This window comes from Histomonas meleagridis (genome assembly GCF_020186115.1).
Source record: "Histomonas meleagridis strain 2922-C6/04-10x chromosome Unknown contig_15, whole genome shotgun sequence".
Lineage (NCBI taxonomy): Eukaryota > Parabasalia > Tritrichomonadida > Dientamoebidae > Histomonas > Histomonas meleagridis.
Genome location: NW_027150778.1, coordinates 429003 through 448073, shown reverse-complemented (window position 1 = coordinate 448073; position 19071 = coordinate 429003). Strand labels below are relative to the sequence as shown.

Here is a 19071-nt window from a genome sequence, read left to right as displayed (position 1 = left end):
TGGAAATTGATATAATCTTCAATACATTTATTATAAGAAGATAAAAAATCAAATAACTGTGAAAGTGCATTTAATAAGAAAACTTTATCTCTTTGAAAGATAACTAAAACGATATATTCCAACTAACAATTATCGATCCTTATGATGATCACATGTTTTAATCAGCTAGAATCAATTTCAGCAAATAAACATAAAGTTTATATTATTAATATTATTAAGTTTATTAACACTTTTTCTATGTGTTACCCAAGTTGCACATTTTCTAATTCCGTAATTTTCGGTTTCTTGTCATCCCCCAAAAACGCCGCAGCCAATTTCCGTATGTCTTCGCTCTCCGAGTCGTCCGCCATCATTTCGATGATATGTTGAAATCTTTCAGCGTTTGCAATCAGGTGCATTTTCGCGCACTCGTGTGATGCCAACGCGCCCAACAATTTCAACGATTCGAATCGAACTGATGATTTCTTACTATCAGAAAAATGTGATGCTATATCAAATAATGGCTCCCAATATTGATCCAATGCCATATCCCGACATTTGTATGCGAAAATAAATAAGATTTCAACAGCTAACCGTTGATCATCATCATTAAATGGAAGTTGCAAAACTTTCTGTAAACACCCGCGATTGATAAAACGAACACAATCACTATCTTGGAACTTACGAAATGCCGAATTTAACATCATAAGACCTAAATGTGATCCATTTTGTTTTATCCCAAAATCAATAAAACGATCTTGGTTAGCAAAAAAGAATGCATCACAAACAGGTATGAAAAGTTCTTTGTCGATAGTTAATATGTTCTCTTCAAACTTATCACATACTTCATTCAAATTTCCATGTATTTGTCCTGCAATACAAATGATGAATAAGCTGAACTTTGTGAACAGTCCGTATTCTAATAATTTGGGAATAACAAAATTAGGAGGAAATCTTGCAAGGATTTCACCTCTAACTCTTCTTACTTGTTGTTCTTCTTCTCCAGGTATAAACAGTAAATCAAACAAAGGGGAAGCAACAGTTTCTCTTTGGGTGAAAAAAGATAAGGGCTGAGATCTTAAAATCAATAACGGAGCTAAACGGTCGAAAAGGTCTGTTTCCTTTTTCTGTAGTTTTGAGATCAATGCCGATAATAACCGCCTGCTATCGTACAATGTGGCAGATTTCGACATAAAGCTTACAATTATGCCGTTTTTTGGGTCGGCCCAAAATCTCTCTAAAACAGGTGTTGGGTCTAATAGCATTGTCCCATTTGCCTTGTTAGCCCAATCTTCAACCAATTTCATGACTCTTTCAGCTGATTTTTCAGCTTCTTTTGAAGGGCCTGCTTGAATAGCTGCGGGAGATTGAGGAGTTGAAACTCCAACAATTGCAGCATCCAAAATTGTTTTTAGTAATTGTTCAGGTTCACTTGTATTCTTCATAATTTCATTTAAAGAAGCAGAAGCGGTAGCTCTTTTTCTTTCATCTTTATCTCCTAACAATTGTATTAAAGAAGGAACAATAAAAGAAGGAGGCACAGAAACAAAAAGCTTTGGGATATCTACACGTACTGTTATAGCCTCATCACCCACAAGTGGCAATAAATTACTTGCGATCATTTGTCGAATCGGCTGATCAATAGGTCCATTTAATATGCGCGAAAGTAATTCGAGTGAATTTTTACGCGCTACGGGCTTGTCAGAATGTAACAATGGAAACAATTGTGGTACACATGAAGATGCATTAGCTAATGCCATTTCAGATAAAAACGTGATGGCTATACCAGATAAGTCATCACTTGTTTCGAGAATCTGTGATAGCGATGATGGGTCAAATGCTGCCGTTTCTTGGCCGTGAATACCAAACTTAAAAAGTGCGCGCGAAATGTTTTGTATTGTTTGATCCTGTGCGGATAAGCATACTGTGATAATGGATGAGAATTGTGACTTGTCGGATGACAGTGATGAGATTTCACTCCGAATGAGTTCATCAGAAAATCGGCCGATTGATAATCCAAATTCAATCCATGATCGTGGCTTGTTAAATGGTGAAGAAGCAATCTGGTTCCATGATTCGTGACATTTGTCGGTGGATGGTGGAATATCTGTGCGTAAAAGTGGAATGTATGATAATATTGTTTGATCATATGGATCGGATTTGAGTAATTTAAGAAGCTCTGTGGAAGAAGCAGATGCAATGGGATGTGAAATTAACATCCAAATTGAATAACGTTCGACTAATTTTTGAAGATGTGAATCTGTAACACCACATGCAGAACATAAATATAGTGCTGAGTTGAAAATTTCCATCTCGAAAAATGATGGCTGGTCTGAGGTAAAAGCTGACACAATTTGAGAAAATAATGGAAGAAGAGATTTAGCATTTGATGATAAACCAAGCGAACGTATCAGAATACTACTTCCCATTGCACGGCGTTTTTGATCTGGCTTTTCAAGAAAGAGTTCAAACGATTTTTGGATATAACGATCAAATGCTAATGGTGATTTTTCATGTAACCATTGTGCAATATTAAGGTATGGGGTTCTACGTGATTTTTTTGTTGTCCTTGTGATTTGTTCACAAATTGGGCCAAGAATTGAAGATGCGTCATTTGAAAAACTTTCTAAAACAGTTTCACAAGCAATATCTAAAAATTCCTCTTTACTCCCTTTAAGTTTTGTATGATTCTGTACTAGGATATCAAAAGATTGAGCAACAGATTTTGCTGTTCTCATTTGGCAGAAATATTTTCATTGAATTTATTTGGCTGACCAGTTATCATGGCACGAAACCAACCCGATTTACTCATATGTGGGAAAAGACCTGGACCAGAAATTGCTCTTCTATGTGATGCTTGCGAAGGTAGGTGTCCAATTTGTGACTCACATGCAAACTTAATAAAACCGCTTCATTTATGTGGAGAATGTTCATTTGGAGAACTTAAGGAAAGATGTATCATATGCGGAGCTCAAGCAAAGCATGTTGCCTATTGTTGTAGAGATTGTATACTTCTTGGTAAAGATAGAGATGGATGTCCAAGAATTATTAATGTTGGAATTAGTAGAAATGATAGAGCTTTCGAAAGAAAAAGAATTACTGTTATTCCTGATGCGAATGCATTGTAATATTTATAGAATTTTATGTAAACAAAATTTGGTCTAAATGAAAAGAATTTTTTTTTACTAACATTATTTACTTAATTTGATATTCATATTTTTCCTGTTCTTGTTTTTCTTATTAAAATATTCAAATTCATAAAAAAAAACAAGTCAAAAAAAATTTTTATTAATTTGTGCACAAAAATTATATAAACTTTCAACCATAATTTACTATAAAATGTGATACATCTAACATTTAAAAATGTAAATCAATATTAAAAATAATTGAAACTAATCACAAAAAAGTGATCTTTAATAAATCACTATTATATCATTAAGTAAATAACATTACATGTTTTAATTCCAAAAAATATTTTACTTTTTCACTAAAACATAGAATCAGGTCTTAACATTTATTTTAATATCAATGTTAAATGTTTATATGTGTAATCTTTAACATATCCATATCATTATAATTCCTCTTTTTTGATTGATTCAACTATTTCTATCTGACCATTGATTTAAAAAGTATCCAATATTAGAAATAAACATCAAATTTATTAAAACAAATATCATATTCCATATAAATTCCTTCATATTTATGAAATAATTTAACAATGTCTGTATATCCTCTTTCAGATGCAATCATAAGTGCTGTTCTAAATAAAATAAATGTTTTCCAAATATTATTGTATAATGTCAATTTATCAAAATATATTTTATTTAAAACAAATAAGTATCTTTAATATTAATATCAATTCCTTCATGTCCAAGAAGTAATTCAACCATTTCTGTATATCCTCTTAGGGATGCGATTATAAGTGCTGTATCAAATAAGTTAAATAATTTCCAAATATTATTGTATAATGTCAATTTATCAAAATATATTTTATTTAAAACAAATAAATATTTTTCTCATTAATATCAATACCTTCTTTGTTTATCAATATTTCGACTATTTCATTAAAACATGTTGCTTCTATAAGAATATTAACATTAATATCAATTTCTTCTTGTTCAAGAAGTAATTTAACTATTTCTGTATTTTCTTCTTGTATTGAATAAATTAAAATTTTTTTTAATAATTTTTAAAAAACCCAAAAATTATCTTGAAACCCAAAGTTATTAAAACAAATTTCATTTTTTTAAAATAAATATCAACTGGATTATTTACATCAACATCATAATTTTTAAGAAAATATTTTACAATTTTTGTCTGACCACATTTAACAGCACCAACGAATGCATCATCAAATGTATTTCAAATAAACAATATTATTAAAATAAATATCAAATAAAAAAATTAAATAAAATTCGAGTAACCACAAATTAAATTTTTATCAAGAAGAAGCTTAACAATGTCAATATAACCGTTTTCAGATGCTACAACAAGTAATTTATAAAATAAGAAAAATTATTAAACAATATTTTAAAATATCAAATTATTAAAATAAATAAATATTTCATGTAAATATATTTTTCATCAACGATTATTCCATCTTGTTCAAGAAGTAATTTAACTATATCTATATAACCATTTTCAGATGCTAAAAAAAGTGCTGTTCTAAATGATTTAAATAATTTCCAAATATTCTTTTGAAATCCAAAATTATTAAAATAAATTTTAAATAAAACAAACAATCATCTTTAGCATTAATATCAATTCCATTTTGTTCTAGAAAGAATTTAACTACTTCTGTATAACCTTCCATAGATGCATACATAAGTTCTGTAAGAAATATTTTAAATAATTCCCAAATACTATTTTGAAAAATCAAATTGCTGATATAAATTTTAAATAATTTAAATAAACATCTTTAGCATAGACATCAAATATCTTTTGCTCAAAAATTAAATTCATAATCATTTCTTTTTGATAATATCTAGATAAATACATAAATAATGTTTTAAATAAATTATGTAATTTCCAAATATTGTTTTAGAATATTACATTATTAAAATAAAATTCAAATAAATCAATCAAATATCTAAAAACTTATTAAATTTATGTTTTTCAAGAAGAAATTTAACTATTTCCATATTTCCTTTATATTTTGCACTTAAAAGCGCAATTTGAAAAAATTAAAATAATTTCCAAAAGATCTTTTTAAAAATTAAATTATCAAAATAAAATTGAAATAAATCTATTAACTATCCTTAGTATTAATATTAATGTCATGTTCATAATGTTCATAAATATATTTAACAAGTTCAATATTTCCTGATTTAGAAGCAAAAATTAATATGAGTTTTGGAATATTATTATTTCGTAGAAAATGTTTAACAAGATATATATTGCCAATATTTGCTGCTTCATTTATTATAGATTCATCAATTGTCGTACCTTCTTCTTCTTCTAGAAATGATAAAATTTCATAATTATTGTATAAAACACAAAATTTTCTGAGATCAAATGTTTAAATCATTAAAACAAAGATTTTTATTCTCATAAAGATATTTAAAGATATCATTTCGATGAAATTCAATTGCAGTTTCATATGCATCTTTAAATGAAGAATGGTTTTGTTCACACAAATGAATGATTTCTTCATTTCCACCTGCAACTGCATATTTACCTGTGTTTTCTAATTTTGCACCATTCATAAGTAAATATTTAAAACATTTAACAGATGAAAAAAATGCTGCATAATCAATTAATGTAATATTTTCTTGATTAATAAACGAGCATCTTTCATAAAGTGATGGTAAAATATATTGATTAAAATCAAAATTATTTTGTGATGATAATTCTTGAAGTTTTTCTATTTCATCATTTCGAATTATTTTTGATATTTCATTTGGATTATGTCCTTCTTTAATTAAATTCTTATGAAGTTCCCAATTATTCTTTGATAGTTCTTCATAATTATCAAAAAATATTTTTTCAGTTATACCTCCATGATATCTCGTTTTATTTTCATTTTTTGTTTTATAGTGTGCAAAATATTTATTTTTAATGCTTTGAATAACACTTTTATCAATGATATTTTTTTTAATCATTTTATCAATTAAATAATATGATTCTTGTGTGTTAATTCCAGATATATAATCACCAAATATTTTCAAAATGTTTGGAGAATCTTTATTAAAGTTTTCTTCTTTTATTTGAATTTGTTCTAAATACTCTAAATATAAGTCATTTAAATCACTGGACATATATGATGTAGAATTGACTAAATAACTAATAATTAGATTAAATGAAAATGGAAAATTTAAGTCAACTAATTTTAATGTATTTTCAATTGATGACCCAAAATTTTTATGTGTCAAATTAAAAACTATTTTTTCGAGTTGAGAAAGTAATTGGATATTAGGATCAATATTGATATTTGTTGTTTCGTTTGAAATCAATATGAATTATTTTTACGGTTAAAGCCGATATATCAGTATTCAAATTTTTCATAAAAACTCACATATTTTGCATTGAAATATTGGAGAAAATTCGGTACAGGAATGGAAAAACCCCCATCTGCCAGAAAAAGTCCCTTCCACCAAGTGGCAAAAAATTAACTCAATTGTTTGCAAAAAGTGCTGTCACATTATACCATTCAATTTTGAAGTTTGCTATTTCAAATGAAAATGTTTTTTATTACTTTTCCAAAACTGTAATAATTTTTTTGAATTCATGTTTTAATAAAAATTTCAAGCCTTAACCTCAGTTATTCTGTTATAAATTCAGGCGAAACAATTGGCCGCAATTGTTTCAATCAAATCAGTACTACAGTTTTACCGAGACATATTTTGGTCCCAACGATCATTAAAAATTATTGAAGTTGGGATCAAACACTAAGCTTTGTTTACTCAAAATTAAACTTTTGTTTATGTTCACAACTTTGTATTAATTTAATGTATAAATTTAATGAATAGGACTATTTACAAATCAAATTTCAAATAAAATATCTTTTATAATTTTGAGCTTAAATTATAATATCTATTATACCCTGGTGTCGCTCCAATTCGCCGTATTCAAATTTTAAATGCTAGTCAAAATAATTAATAAATGGCATTGAATCGACATCTGAAAGATGCAAGTTAGACCTGTATTCAGTGGGAAACCACACAATGATTACACGCGTCGGTAGACGTCAGAAAGAAAATACAAATAGTTATTGACAAAATTCTAAATAGTTCAGAATCAATTTACAAATTATCTCAAAAATCAGAAATTCCAGAATCAACGTTGAAATATTGAAGAAAGAAAATGGAGTTAAACAACAAATGGAGACCATGGGACAACAACCATGGCATCAGTCATCGGATATTCATTAATGAAGAAGAAACTGCAATTAAAGATTATATCGTTGCGAATTTCTTATCTCAAGGTTTATATTTAAATGACGAAGATTTTATTGACATTGCATACCAAGCCTATCTCGAAAAATATACTAATGAGAAAATGATCAAAAAAGATTTTCTAATTAGCAGAGGATTTATCAATGACTTCGAGAAACGAAATAGAATTTCATCGAGGAAACCTCACTCGAAAAGAAGACCAACAATATTTGATGAAGAAAAAAATGAATTCATCCAAAAAATTCAGGAACTTTTATCAACAGTTGATAGATCTAGAGTTATTAATTTCGATGAAACAATCGGAAAAGTTTTCCTGGAGGAATTTTGACTTGTTCTGAAACAGGATCAGACAATGTTAAAGCCTATGTCAATGCTAACTCCAAACAAAGTATCAGTGTAATGGCAAGTATAAAGGCTGATGGAACAAAGCTACCTCTTATAATTATTGCTAAGTGTACAACTGAGCGAAGTGAAAAAAATTTAGGAGATATTTCATATCACAATTCCACTAGATCAAGCAATTATCGGACAACAGAATCAACATTTGAGCAATATTTAAAGTTTCTCCGAAACAATTTAAATGACGACGAAAAGATATATTTGATTGTTGATCAGTTTAAGGCTCATCAAACTCAAAAAATCCATGAGTGTGCTGATAATTTGAATATTGAATTATTATTCATCCCTGCAGGCTTAACAGATGAGTTACAGCCATTGGATCGATTGGTGTTTGGGAGCCTAAAGGCAACAGCAAGAAGACTATTCAAAAAATCATATCAAAATGATCCCAATACTAAATTCAACAAAGAAAAACAGTTCAATATTTACTAGCTGCTTGGGAACATCTAAGTGAGAACACAATTACTGAATCATGGGAAATTTATGAATAAATAATTATTTCATTAATTTTTTTAATTACATAAAACGTCAAATGTTCAGACCTGAATAGAGATAAATATATGACCTAATAACAATTTTTTAGTTTAATTTGATTATATGTAGTGAAGAAAATCAGAAAATCAACACAAAAATAATAAATTTTCTGACTCAATTTCTTCTTAAGAAAAACACACAAGAATCATTTTATTTACTTAATTACATGATTAATTATAACTTACTTGAATCAAAAATCATTCAAAATATACGTAAACCATTTTTTGTTCATATTAATCAAGATAAATTAGATGAATGTAAATCTTTATTTGATCAGGAAAATATTTCTTATGAAGAACTTTCAAAGAATAATTGGGAACTCCATAAGGAATATATTGAAGAAGGAGTTAACCCAAATGAAATTGCCAAAATAATTCGAAATGATGAAATAGAAAAACTTCAAGAAATATCAGCACAAAATGACTTCGATTTTAACCAGAAAATTGAACCATCACTTTATGAAAGATGTTCTTTTGTTAATCAAGAAAATGTTTCATTAATTGATTTTGTAGCATTTTTTGGATCAATTGATTGTTTTAAATATTTACTTATGAATGGAGCAAATGTAGAAAACACAGGTAAATATGCAGTTGCAGGCGGAGATGAAAAAATTATTCATTTATGTGAACAAAATCATTTATCATTTAAAGATGCATATGAAACTGCAATTGGATTTCATCGAAATGATATTTTCAAATACATATATGAAAATAAAATTGAAGATATTGATAAATTCAAAGAATTAGGAGAAAAATGTGTTTCATATTTTAATTATGAAATTTTTACATATTTAGAAAAATAAAAAATGAAAATCAATGAAAATATCATTAATGAAGCAGCAAAAATTGGAAATATTTTTCTTTTAAAATATTTCCTTAAAAATAATCAACTTCCAGAAGATATTTTAGTTTTTGCTTCATTTTCAGAAAATATTGAACTTGTTACATACATTTTAAAGCAAAAAGGAATTTATATTAATGCTGAAGATAAATTTTATTTTGATAATTTTATATTTCAAAATAATATTTGGAAATTATTTAGATTATTTAATACAGCACTTATATTAGCATCTGAAAAAGGTTATATACAGAAATAGTTAAATTACTACTTGAACAAGAAGGAATTGATATTAATGCTAAAGATATTCATTAGTTTGATTTAATTCTTTGTAAAATTTTATATGAAAGATATTTTTTTGAATAAATTTGTAGAATTCTAATGTTATAATTTTATTTAATAACTTATTATATTTTTTTATTCTAAATTTCTAAGTTCAGTGATGTTTGAACTTTCTCAAACCCCAAAAGATTATCTAGAGTCGAATAAAATTTTATAAGAAGATACAAAAGCAAAATAATTAATTTTTCCATATTTGGATTTATATTCTGCTGAAATCAAAAAATAAATATCAATCCGAAATCATATTTATCTCATCAAAAAGTTTATAGTGTTTTCTATTTTGGCAAAAATAGAACAAAATGGGCAAGGCGCACCTAACGATAGGAGTTGAATAAGTGTCACTTTTAGAAGGATCTCTTGTAAATGAAGTCATAATAAAATAACAATTAGGATCAAAAAAATTTACTAAACATCTGGACATGAAGAATATTTGGTTTAATTTTAATTAGACACTTTCAAACGGGGGAAATCGTGCCATATTGCAACGATTATTTTTCATATCATAATTCCTTAGAAGTACAAAAGTGCTACTTTTTATAGAATAAACCAAACAATTTCCAATTGGAAATCTTATCGTTCAGTTTTAACTAAGTCTGTTGTTATATTTGAATAACGCCGATCATTTCCATGTACTGAAATATAGCAACGATAGCTATCAAATATGGCAACAAACGTAGTCAAATATCGGAGTTCGTTAAATGAAGAATTTATATTCATGGAAAATTTTTAACAAACTGCATCGGAAGTTGAAATTCAAAACGAAAATGTATAAAATATCTATAAAAGGGGGTAAAGAGAAATATTATTGTTGTTTAAATCTTTGTTGATGAAATGGTCACTTCCAAAAACCATCGGGCAACTAAACCAGTGCCACTGGGTTGGGAATCGTTAAAAATCGATGAAACGGTTTGCTTTTAATGATAAAAATCGATAAATAACCGTATTATCGTTCGATATTCGATTATACCATTTTCACATCATGTTGGCCATTTTCCGTTTCAGAATGGCCAACCGTTTTTAATAATAAATCTAAAAATTCAAGATTAAAAAACCGAATTTTTTTTGAGTGAAGCATCTTTTAAATTCTATGTTGTAAAATGTTGTATTTGTTTATTATTTTAAAATTTGTATGCCTAGATATATACCTCGTGTCAAAGATTTAGAGGCTTTAACAAAAACATTTGTGAATGGTGAAGATCCTAATGTAGTAGGATCAGCTCTTGGAATGTCTTCAAGGACAATTAGAAGAAGAACTCACCAAATTATGGAGAATAATTTTAATTGTCCACCAATTTTAAATAGAAGATGTTCTCATCATCAAATCGTTACTCCTGAAATGGAAGAATTTATTATAAATTATGTGGGATAAAACAGCGCATCAACACTTCTCGAAATCAAAAATGCTTTATTAGAACAGTTTGAAATACCAAATGATCAAATATCTTTATCTACAATTCACTGTCATTTGAATGGAAATTTTGTTTTTTTATGAAAAGCTTCGCTATGTTTCTGCAAATGCAAATACACCAGAAATAATTCAACAGCGAGTAAATTATTTAAATCAATTGACAAATTTATCAGAGAGTATTCAACAAATTTACATTGATGAATCAAATTTTACAATTTTGACAAGAAGAAATATGGGAAGATCTAAATTTGGAAGAAGAGCAGTTCAATCATCATTAATCGATGGATGTAGAAAAATCAATATTTTAGCAGCTGTTAGTCCAAATTATGGTTGGGTATACCATGAAACTGAAACAAATAATGTTGATGCAATTCAATTTGAAGAATATTTTAAAAAATTTGATTAATGATTTAATAACAAAATAACCAAATCAAAAAATTTGTCTTAATTTTTAGATAATTATTCAATTCATTGACAATATGAACTACTTAAATTATGCCAAGAAGCTCAGTTTGTACTTTTATTTCTACCACCATATTCCCCATATCTTAATTTAATTGAAAGATGTTTAAGTCAAATTAGAGCATATGTAAAAAGATATTTACATGACAAAAAATCAAATACTTCTAGGTACGATTAATCTTCCTTTTGGGAAAAAATGGAGTTGTTCGGTTTCAGGTTCTTGAAGAAGCAATAAATGATGCAATTCAAAATGTTACAAGGGAAAATGTACAAAATTATTTGAATAATTCATACAAATTTTATCCTATGATATTTCAAATGATACCAATCATAATTGAATAAATACTCTTTTTAATTATTTATATTATTTTATATTAAAAAAATTAAAATGTACATATAAGAAATATCGATATTTCTTGGAACACAACATTTTACAACATAGAATTTAAAGGATGCTTCCTTTAAAAAAAATTCGTTTTTTTTATCTTATATTTCAAAATTTACGATAGAAAACGGTCGGCCATATTGAAACGTATTTCCCCGAAAATAATCAACATGATGTGAAAATAATATAATCGGCTTTCGATTGATCAATTGAATTCGATAAACGATTTTTTCGATTTAACATCGATAAAAACGGTTTATTTTTATCGATATTAATTGATTTTATCGATAAATTAACGGTTCTGGTCGATTAAAAATCATTCAAAGATATCGTTATCGAAATTGTGATAAGAAGAATATAAATATTGCCCTTATTGATCTCACTTTTATTAATGATAAATAGTTATAAGCATTTCTCTCAAGCAGCAGACCTATCAATTGACCTAGAAATTACAAATCATCCGCATTCGATTATTATAAATGGTTGGTCAAGAAATATAAAATATTTATTCATTATTGTCTTAATTACAAACATAGAAACGATCCCTCCAACAATTGATACTTTTCATTTCTATTGTACACGGTGCAATTCATGGCATTCAATGAATGCCACAATTGGAAACTTAAACAATCACATCAAACATAAACACCATGAACTTATCGAAGAACAATTAGAACTATCTAACAATGAAAGAAATCGATTATTCAGATTATTCATATTAACATCTGGATTACCGTTCAGAATTTTAGATAATGATATTATTGCACAACTGTTTCCAGGTATACATACACGAAAAGATCTTGCATCATTCTGCTCTTCTACAGCTGATACAATCAGGAATATAATGGGCTCAAGATTACCTCATGCTTAGAAAATCTGTCTTTCAATGGATGAATGGAATGACAAAATGTGCAGAAAATTTCTAGGTATTCAAGTACACTGTCAATTCCCAGGAAATTATAACATTCATACTTTGAATCTTGTACCAATTGAAGAAATGCATGCTACAGCTCAAGTACTATCAAATATCACAAAGGAATGCCTTAGCCAATATAATATTGAAAATAATCAAATAGCAGATATGGTTAGTGACTCAGCGCCTGTGATGAAAGCTACGAGTGATATGCTTCAAATAAAATGGTCACCATGTTACTGTCATATATTGAATCTTATATTACAAGATTTTATTACAGCTGCAGGTAATGCATTTGATGACATCAAAGAGATTCAAAGAGATCTTGGAAGTAGTACAGTGTTTAGGCAGTTCTGTAAAATAATGAATGGATCTCATGTAATATCTATTCCATCTTATACAGAAACTAGATGGTATAGTATTTATTCAATGGTTAAAGCAGTTAATGCTTTGCAACCATTAATAATACAATTTCTCACAAGTAATGGTACAGCACCTCCTCCAGATGATTTCTGGGATAAAACAAAAGCACTACTAAGTGTACTATAGAAATTCAAAGAAGTATCATTAAACTTAGAAAGAGATTGTTTTGGATCGAGATCATTCGTGATACAATCTTTTCGATTCATCAGTGATCTTGTTCATCAGCTGAATATTCATCCTGAATGGAGGGATGCAGTGAAAGCATTCGATCAATCGATGATATTAAGGTGGGAAATGACCTGTGAAAAATATCGTCTGGATTTATAATTAGCACTTGGATTAAATCCATCGCTTCATTATGCATCACTAAGGAATGACGAAATTGATGAGGTTGATAGATATATTTCCACAATTAATCTTAATTTTTATTCATAATCATTTTAAATTTAAATATATAGTTAACCGAATAAAAAAATTTGGATGGATGGGACTTTTTACGTCCCCACTATAAATAAAATTAATTATGCGTGTTTGGCATCAATTTGAATTAATTATCATGTTATTATGATAATTAATCAATATTAACTGAATATGAATCAAAATTAATGGAAAATTTAGAAAGATTATATAATTCTAAAAAATGTAACGAAGAAATATCTTAACTTTTTAATTCAAATTGAAATTGATCAAAAGAATTAAGATAATCAAGTAATTAACAAAGAGCATTAATAAAAATATTTTGTGAGTTTACAAATTAAAATTATTAATATGCATTGATTTATTAATAACAAAATGATATTTTTTCGGTGGCGACCGTTTACATGTACTGGATTTAATCGTTTTTTATTCAATTTACTGGAGTGCGACTTTCATAAGAAAATTTATCCAATATCATTTTGTACTCATAAAAATTTTCAATACAAGAATCAAGACAAAATTATGTTTTATTAATTATTCATGAAAATCTTCATATTGATGCCTGAATGCCAACTTGAATAATTCTTTAAAATAGAAAAAGTTAACTGTTTTGCCCTATAGTTGAACGGTTAACCACAAATATAACAATACAAAAAGTGCTCTTTCGGTTCAATTTTGAGGCTATCGTTTAATGTGGTTTTTTGCGCTCTTCTCTTTTGCTTCATCAATAATTACAGTTGAAGAATATTGCATGGCATTAAATGGAACTGATTGTATGAATTGCATTAGCCAGGCAGAAGACGCCAATTTTAGTTGTGGATGGTGCAATGATAACCAAGCATGTCTTCCTGGAGATTTTGCAGGACCGTATGGCTCAAATTGTGTTCTTTGGATTCCAAATGGTACTACCCAGTGTAAGGACCTTTCATCACTTAGTTTTCCCACAACAACAAAAATTATCGTCGGCGTATGTGTTGGAATCATTGCTGTTGCAGCACTGGTGTTTTGGGTCTGGATATTCCCACGTCTATTCCAACCAAATCCCGACAAGACCGTTGTCAGTGTCGAATTTTAAATCTATAAAATGATATATTTCCATTTTCATATTTATCCAAAATTTACACGAAACCAATTAATTGCAAAAAAATGAATTATTTACTCATCCCAAGTAGCATCAATAATTTCCCAATTTGGTTGAATCTCAACTGGATCCTCAAAATGTATGCCATTCGTTGTAACATCAATGAACTCTATTGGCCCAGCCATAACTGAGTGACGAGCAGTTAACCCGACAAATATTTGTTTGATAGCTTCGTAGACCTCTTCACGTGTTTTTTTGACCGCATTCTGAAGTTGTAAGCCTTGGATGTGAGCTGCATATCCAGAGGCAACATAATCATCTTCCCATTGTGATCCATATAAATCAGTAGATGTCAAATAAAAAGAGCCATCTGGATTAACACCAGCAAGAATACACCTCATAACTAAAGGATTTAATTTTGATCTCTTTTGGTACATAAGTCTTTTGATATAGTTGCTAACTTCGGATGGTGTCAGATCTTCTCCATTATGTGCACATTCATATTTACGAACAATACTAGTAAGAGAATCAATAAGTTCTTGAAAATCAGCCATTTCGCCTGAGCAACCAATAATGAGATATGGAGTAAGTTGATGAAAATGTGATACATTTGCAAATTTAAAGCAACTTCCATATGAAACTGCTTTGTCTGATGCTAAAAGGATACCATTGTCATACTTTATTCCGACTATAGAGCTCGCTGAGGTGATTGGGTTTTGAACATCTTGAATTGGTTGACTCATTTAAAATTGTTCGAACATACCTTGTCAATTTCACAAAAAAAAAATTGGGCGGGTCGAAAAGAAACGCACGTTAAATCTTTTTGTATGTTTAATTATTTTACATCACATGTCGGATTAATTCCACAATAAAATCAAATGGAAATTAATGATTGGATTGATGAATTTAAGAAAAAGATTGATGAAAATAACATGCAGGAGGTAGAAGGGAAATCTAAAGAAGTTGGCTTTTTTTCAGCTTGTATTGACCAAAATCTATTCGATATTGAACAGAGTACCTATGATATTTTCGAGTGTATGGATAATATTAGCAAGCTCTCCACAAAGTGCCAGCTCTTAGCTGATTCAACAAGAATTTCTGCCCAAAGTATTTATCATATTTCACCACAAAAAGAAACAACCATTCGAAAAACTTCAAGGTTTATAATAAGCTTTGTACATTCTATCTCAAACTGGCTGTTTGGATTTTTTGAAACATCATATTAATATGTATATATGATATTATTTACTGCATTTTAATATTTTAATTTATTTTTTTTTATTTTCTCAGCGGGCGCCGGTGTTTTTATGAATAAATGTAATTCAGATAATCTTTTTTTAATTTTTAATTTTTAATTTTTTATTACAAATGAGAACGTTAACAGTAAACGTTCGCATAAAATATTATGTCTTCGAGCGCTCTTCGCTCCCTTCAAGAAATGTTCCCAAACCACTCTCCTGAAACAATTAGGAGGGTCCTCAGAGAATGCCGTGGTGTAGTTGAATCTGCAGTTAATAAACTTCTTAGGATCCCAGCACCTCAACCAAGCGTTCCAACTCAAAAAAGCACTACTAACACGAAGCCACATAGATCGCAAGATCATATATTTCCGGATGATTTTCTCCGTTGGCCAAAAGGTATTAAATGGGAAAAAGTTCAAGCAAATTTGGATAATTTTACTCCATTACAGACAGAAGCTGACTTAGTCCCCCTTGGAACTGATCCTTCAATTTCATCTGATTTACCAGAAAGTGAAGATATTCCTATTCTTAATCCACAACAATCACAATCCGGATGGGACAAGCTTAAAGACAAATTCTTGTCCATGCACTCTCAATACACTCAGTTGTAATATGTTCTTAAAAGTTCATTTGAAATCTTCCAATTTTTCCAAATCATCGAAAACACAATTTTCAACAAATACTTTTGAGTTGTTTAATATTTTACTCTATTGTATTCTAGATTACATAATATTTTCTGATATTAAAAAAATGAATAATTTCTTACCGAAATCATTAGCAATTACACCCCGGCTTGCTTATTTCTATTTGTTTGCTTTGCGATTTTACGAAAGTTCTTAGAGAATCTCGGGCAGCATTTTCCATTTCTTCAATAAAAAGTTTCATTCCTTCGTTTGTACATGCACTAACTTCAACGCATTTACACCCTATGGATTCTGCTGTTTGTTCTTCTTCTGCTTTTTGAACATCTCTTTCATCTTCTAAATCAATTTTATTTCCAACAAGAACAAAAACCGGACTTGCATTTTCCCGAACAAAAGACACCCATTCCGGTATTTTTTCAAACGTGTTTCGCTTTGTTATATCAAACACTATGATAGCAATTGCAGCTTGCCGGCAATACATAGGTACAACTGATCGAAATTGCGGAGTCCCTGCTGTATCCCATACGTGGAATAATTGAGGGTTTCCGTCGACATTAATTTCCATAGGAGACATTCCAGCACCAATTGTTGGGGCGGTTTCAAACGAAAAACAATCGTGAAGCCACCTATTTAGAATGGATGTTTTCCCAACTGATGCCTCTCCAACAACGATAATCTTCTTGCATTCATCCATTGGTTGTCTGATACTATCGTTCTATTTTTCCAACGTTTTTTTCAGGGTGGCCCAAAAATCGCTCAATGCTTAGAAGTAACAAAAAACAATATTGTTCTTCTTTTAAAAGAAGAACATCCTTGAGCCAACACACAAGTTCACCCTTTAATATCTAAGCTTATTAATCGAATCAATAAAATCATTTCACATAAAGAAATTAATTTATTAACAATTGTTCATTCCTAACTATTCACATGAACATGCAATGATCTATCAAAGGCACTTATTAGTAAGCGGTGTTTGGAAACTCAAATATGAAATTTCAAAAAGAATGTTTAAATTAATTTATCCGCACAAGTTAAATTTTACCATTTAAGTTCGTCTCTATTTCCCGATGCAAATCATGTGGCTTCTTGCTGATGCAGCAAAACAAACAAAAGTTTTATTTCTTGCAAATGTCTCAATAGCCGTTGGTTTGCTTTGGTAAAACTTCAGTCTTCTTTTTCTTCCCTTAAATATAAACCCGTCCTGTCCAATCCTTCCTCCGCTTCCACATCCCCAAGTGTAAAGTTTACCACTTTTCGTCAAAGCAGCTGAATGTATATGACAAGAAATTACTTGAATAACTTCTTCGCCTTGGAAATAACAATTTTTCCTCTTTGTGTCCCGTGTGATGCTTCCGATCAAAAACGGTGAAAGTTCATCGCCGTTACGCGGATTCAATACTTTATTTTCAAAATTTCCGAGTTTCCCTTTATGCGATGAGCCAAACCCATAAATTCTCCCTTCCAAATCACATGCAAAACTTGTCGGGCCTTCATTCCCATCAATTTGAGATATTGGAATTGTTGTTGGGGTATTTTCTTCAATTGATGCACATACTTTAATTATTGGGGCAGTTGTAGGAAAAGTAATTCGAATTGGTTCGTACTGTATATTTACCCTCTTCCCAATTCCTAAATTCCCGTTTTTGCCAATTCCAAATCCTAAAACTTCATTATCAAATGTAATAATTAATGTGTAAAGTGAGCCCATTGATATGTAGCGGCATGGAGGGAATGGGAGTTTGGTAAAGTGTGTTGTTTTTTCAATGGATTTTCCAAGACCAATTTTTCCATATTCATTCGAACCGGAAACAAAAATTTCTCCTTCGTAACTAAGAAGCATTGTTGAACAGTATGAAAGACATGCTTGTGATACTTTAATTATTTCGCCATTATAAACCGCAGGAATTGGTTTTCGAATAACATTAATACCATCTTCTCCATTTCCAAGGGCTCCGTGAAGAGTTGACCCCCATAAAAGACATGTCCCATCATTTAAAATAACACAAGAATGAGTTTCGGATATATGAAATATGGAAACATTTGAAAGTGAAGAAACTTTGGTTGGTGAGCTGTAAATAGTGTCGTCAATATCTTGAAGCAATCTATGCTTGTAATTAGATCCCCATGTGTACAGAAATCCTTCTTTTGTAACAACTCCTGTTTCAGTTGAGCTACAATCACAATAAACAATGTTTTTTAATGATGTAATTTGTACTGGATAACATACGTCTTTCTCTGAGTCGCCTTTTACTCCAAGATATGTGGATGGATGACCCCAAATCCAGACATTTCCTGGCTTTATGTAATTTCCTTCCTTGTAGAGAAACCCATCGGGAATAGGACCCATCAAAGTAATGTTCTTAATCAATGGAATATCTTCATTAATCATGAATCGTCAACCCTAAAAAAGTGTATTGTCATTTTTGGTGATGTCGACTTTTTGAATGGTGCACCATGGGAGGGCAATAGGTTAACATAGATTTTTTATGATATTTAATATTTCTAAATAATTGTCAAAATAATACCCCTTAAAACAGAACTTATTCGCATCTAAAAAAGGTTATGAACAAATAATTAGATTACTTCTTGAGAAGGAAGGAATTGATGTTAAT

General features: G+C 29.4%; 6 protein-coding genes across 6 annotated transcripts; 2 read left to right on the top strand and 4 right to left on the bottom strand.

Annotated features, from left to right (window-relative positions):
* Positions 1-242: 242 nt before the first annotated feature.
* GO595_001853 (uncharacterized protein) lies at positions 243-2717 on the bottom strand (the record flags this gene model as incomplete). Its single annotated transcript, XM_067914697.1, has 1 exon — positions 243-2717. The coding sequence occupies one exon, from the start codon at positions 2715-2717 to the stop codon at positions 243-245; it is 2475 nt and encodes an 824-aa protein (XP_067778102.1).
* Positions 2718-14184: 11467 nt separating this feature from the next.
* Positions 14185-14568, top strand: GO595_001852 (Plexin repeat family protein; the record flags this gene model as incomplete). Its single annotated transcript, XM_067914696.1, has 1 exon — positions 14185-14568. One exon carries the CDS (start codon positions 14185-14187, stop codon positions 14566-14568), a length of 384 nt encoding a protein of 127 aa, XP_067778101.1.
* An 80-nt stretch (positions 14569-14648) lies between these two features.
* GO595_001851 (proteasome subunit beta type-4-like) lies at positions 14649-15317 on the bottom strand (the record flags this gene model as incomplete). The annotated part of the gene is made up of 1 exon (XM_067914695.1): positions 14649-15317. One exon carries the CDS (start codon positions 15315-15317, stop codon positions 14649-14651), a length of 669 nt encoding a protein of 222 aa, XP_067778100.1.
* A 662-nt stretch (positions 15318-15979) lies between these two features.
* On the top strand, positions 15980-16426 carry GO595_001850 (CUE domain containing protein; the record flags this gene model as incomplete). Its single annotated transcript, XM_067914694.1, has 1 exon — positions 15980-16426. One exon carries the CDS (start codon positions 15980-15982, stop codon positions 16424-16426), a length of 447 nt encoding a protein of 148 aa, XP_067778099.1.
* Positions 16427-16589: 163 nt separating this feature from the next.
* Positions 16590-17153, bottom strand: GO595_001849 (ras-related protein Rab-22A-like; the record flags this gene model as incomplete). Its single annotated transcript, XM_067914693.1, has 1 exon — positions 16590-17153. The coding sequence occupies one exon, from the start codon at positions 17151-17153 to the stop codon at positions 16590-16592; it is 564 nt and encodes a 187-aa protein (XP_067778098.1).
* A 363-nt stretch (positions 17154-17516) lies between these two features.
* GO595_001848 (RCC1 repeat-containing protein) lies at positions 17517-18806 on the bottom strand (the record flags this gene model as incomplete). The annotated part of the gene is made up of 1 exon (XM_067914692.1): positions 17517-18806. The coding sequence occupies one exon, from the start codon at positions 18804-18806 to the stop codon at positions 17517-17519; it is 1290 nt and encodes a 429-aa protein (XP_067778097.1).
* Between the last annotated feature and the right edge of the window lie 265 nt (positions 18807-19071).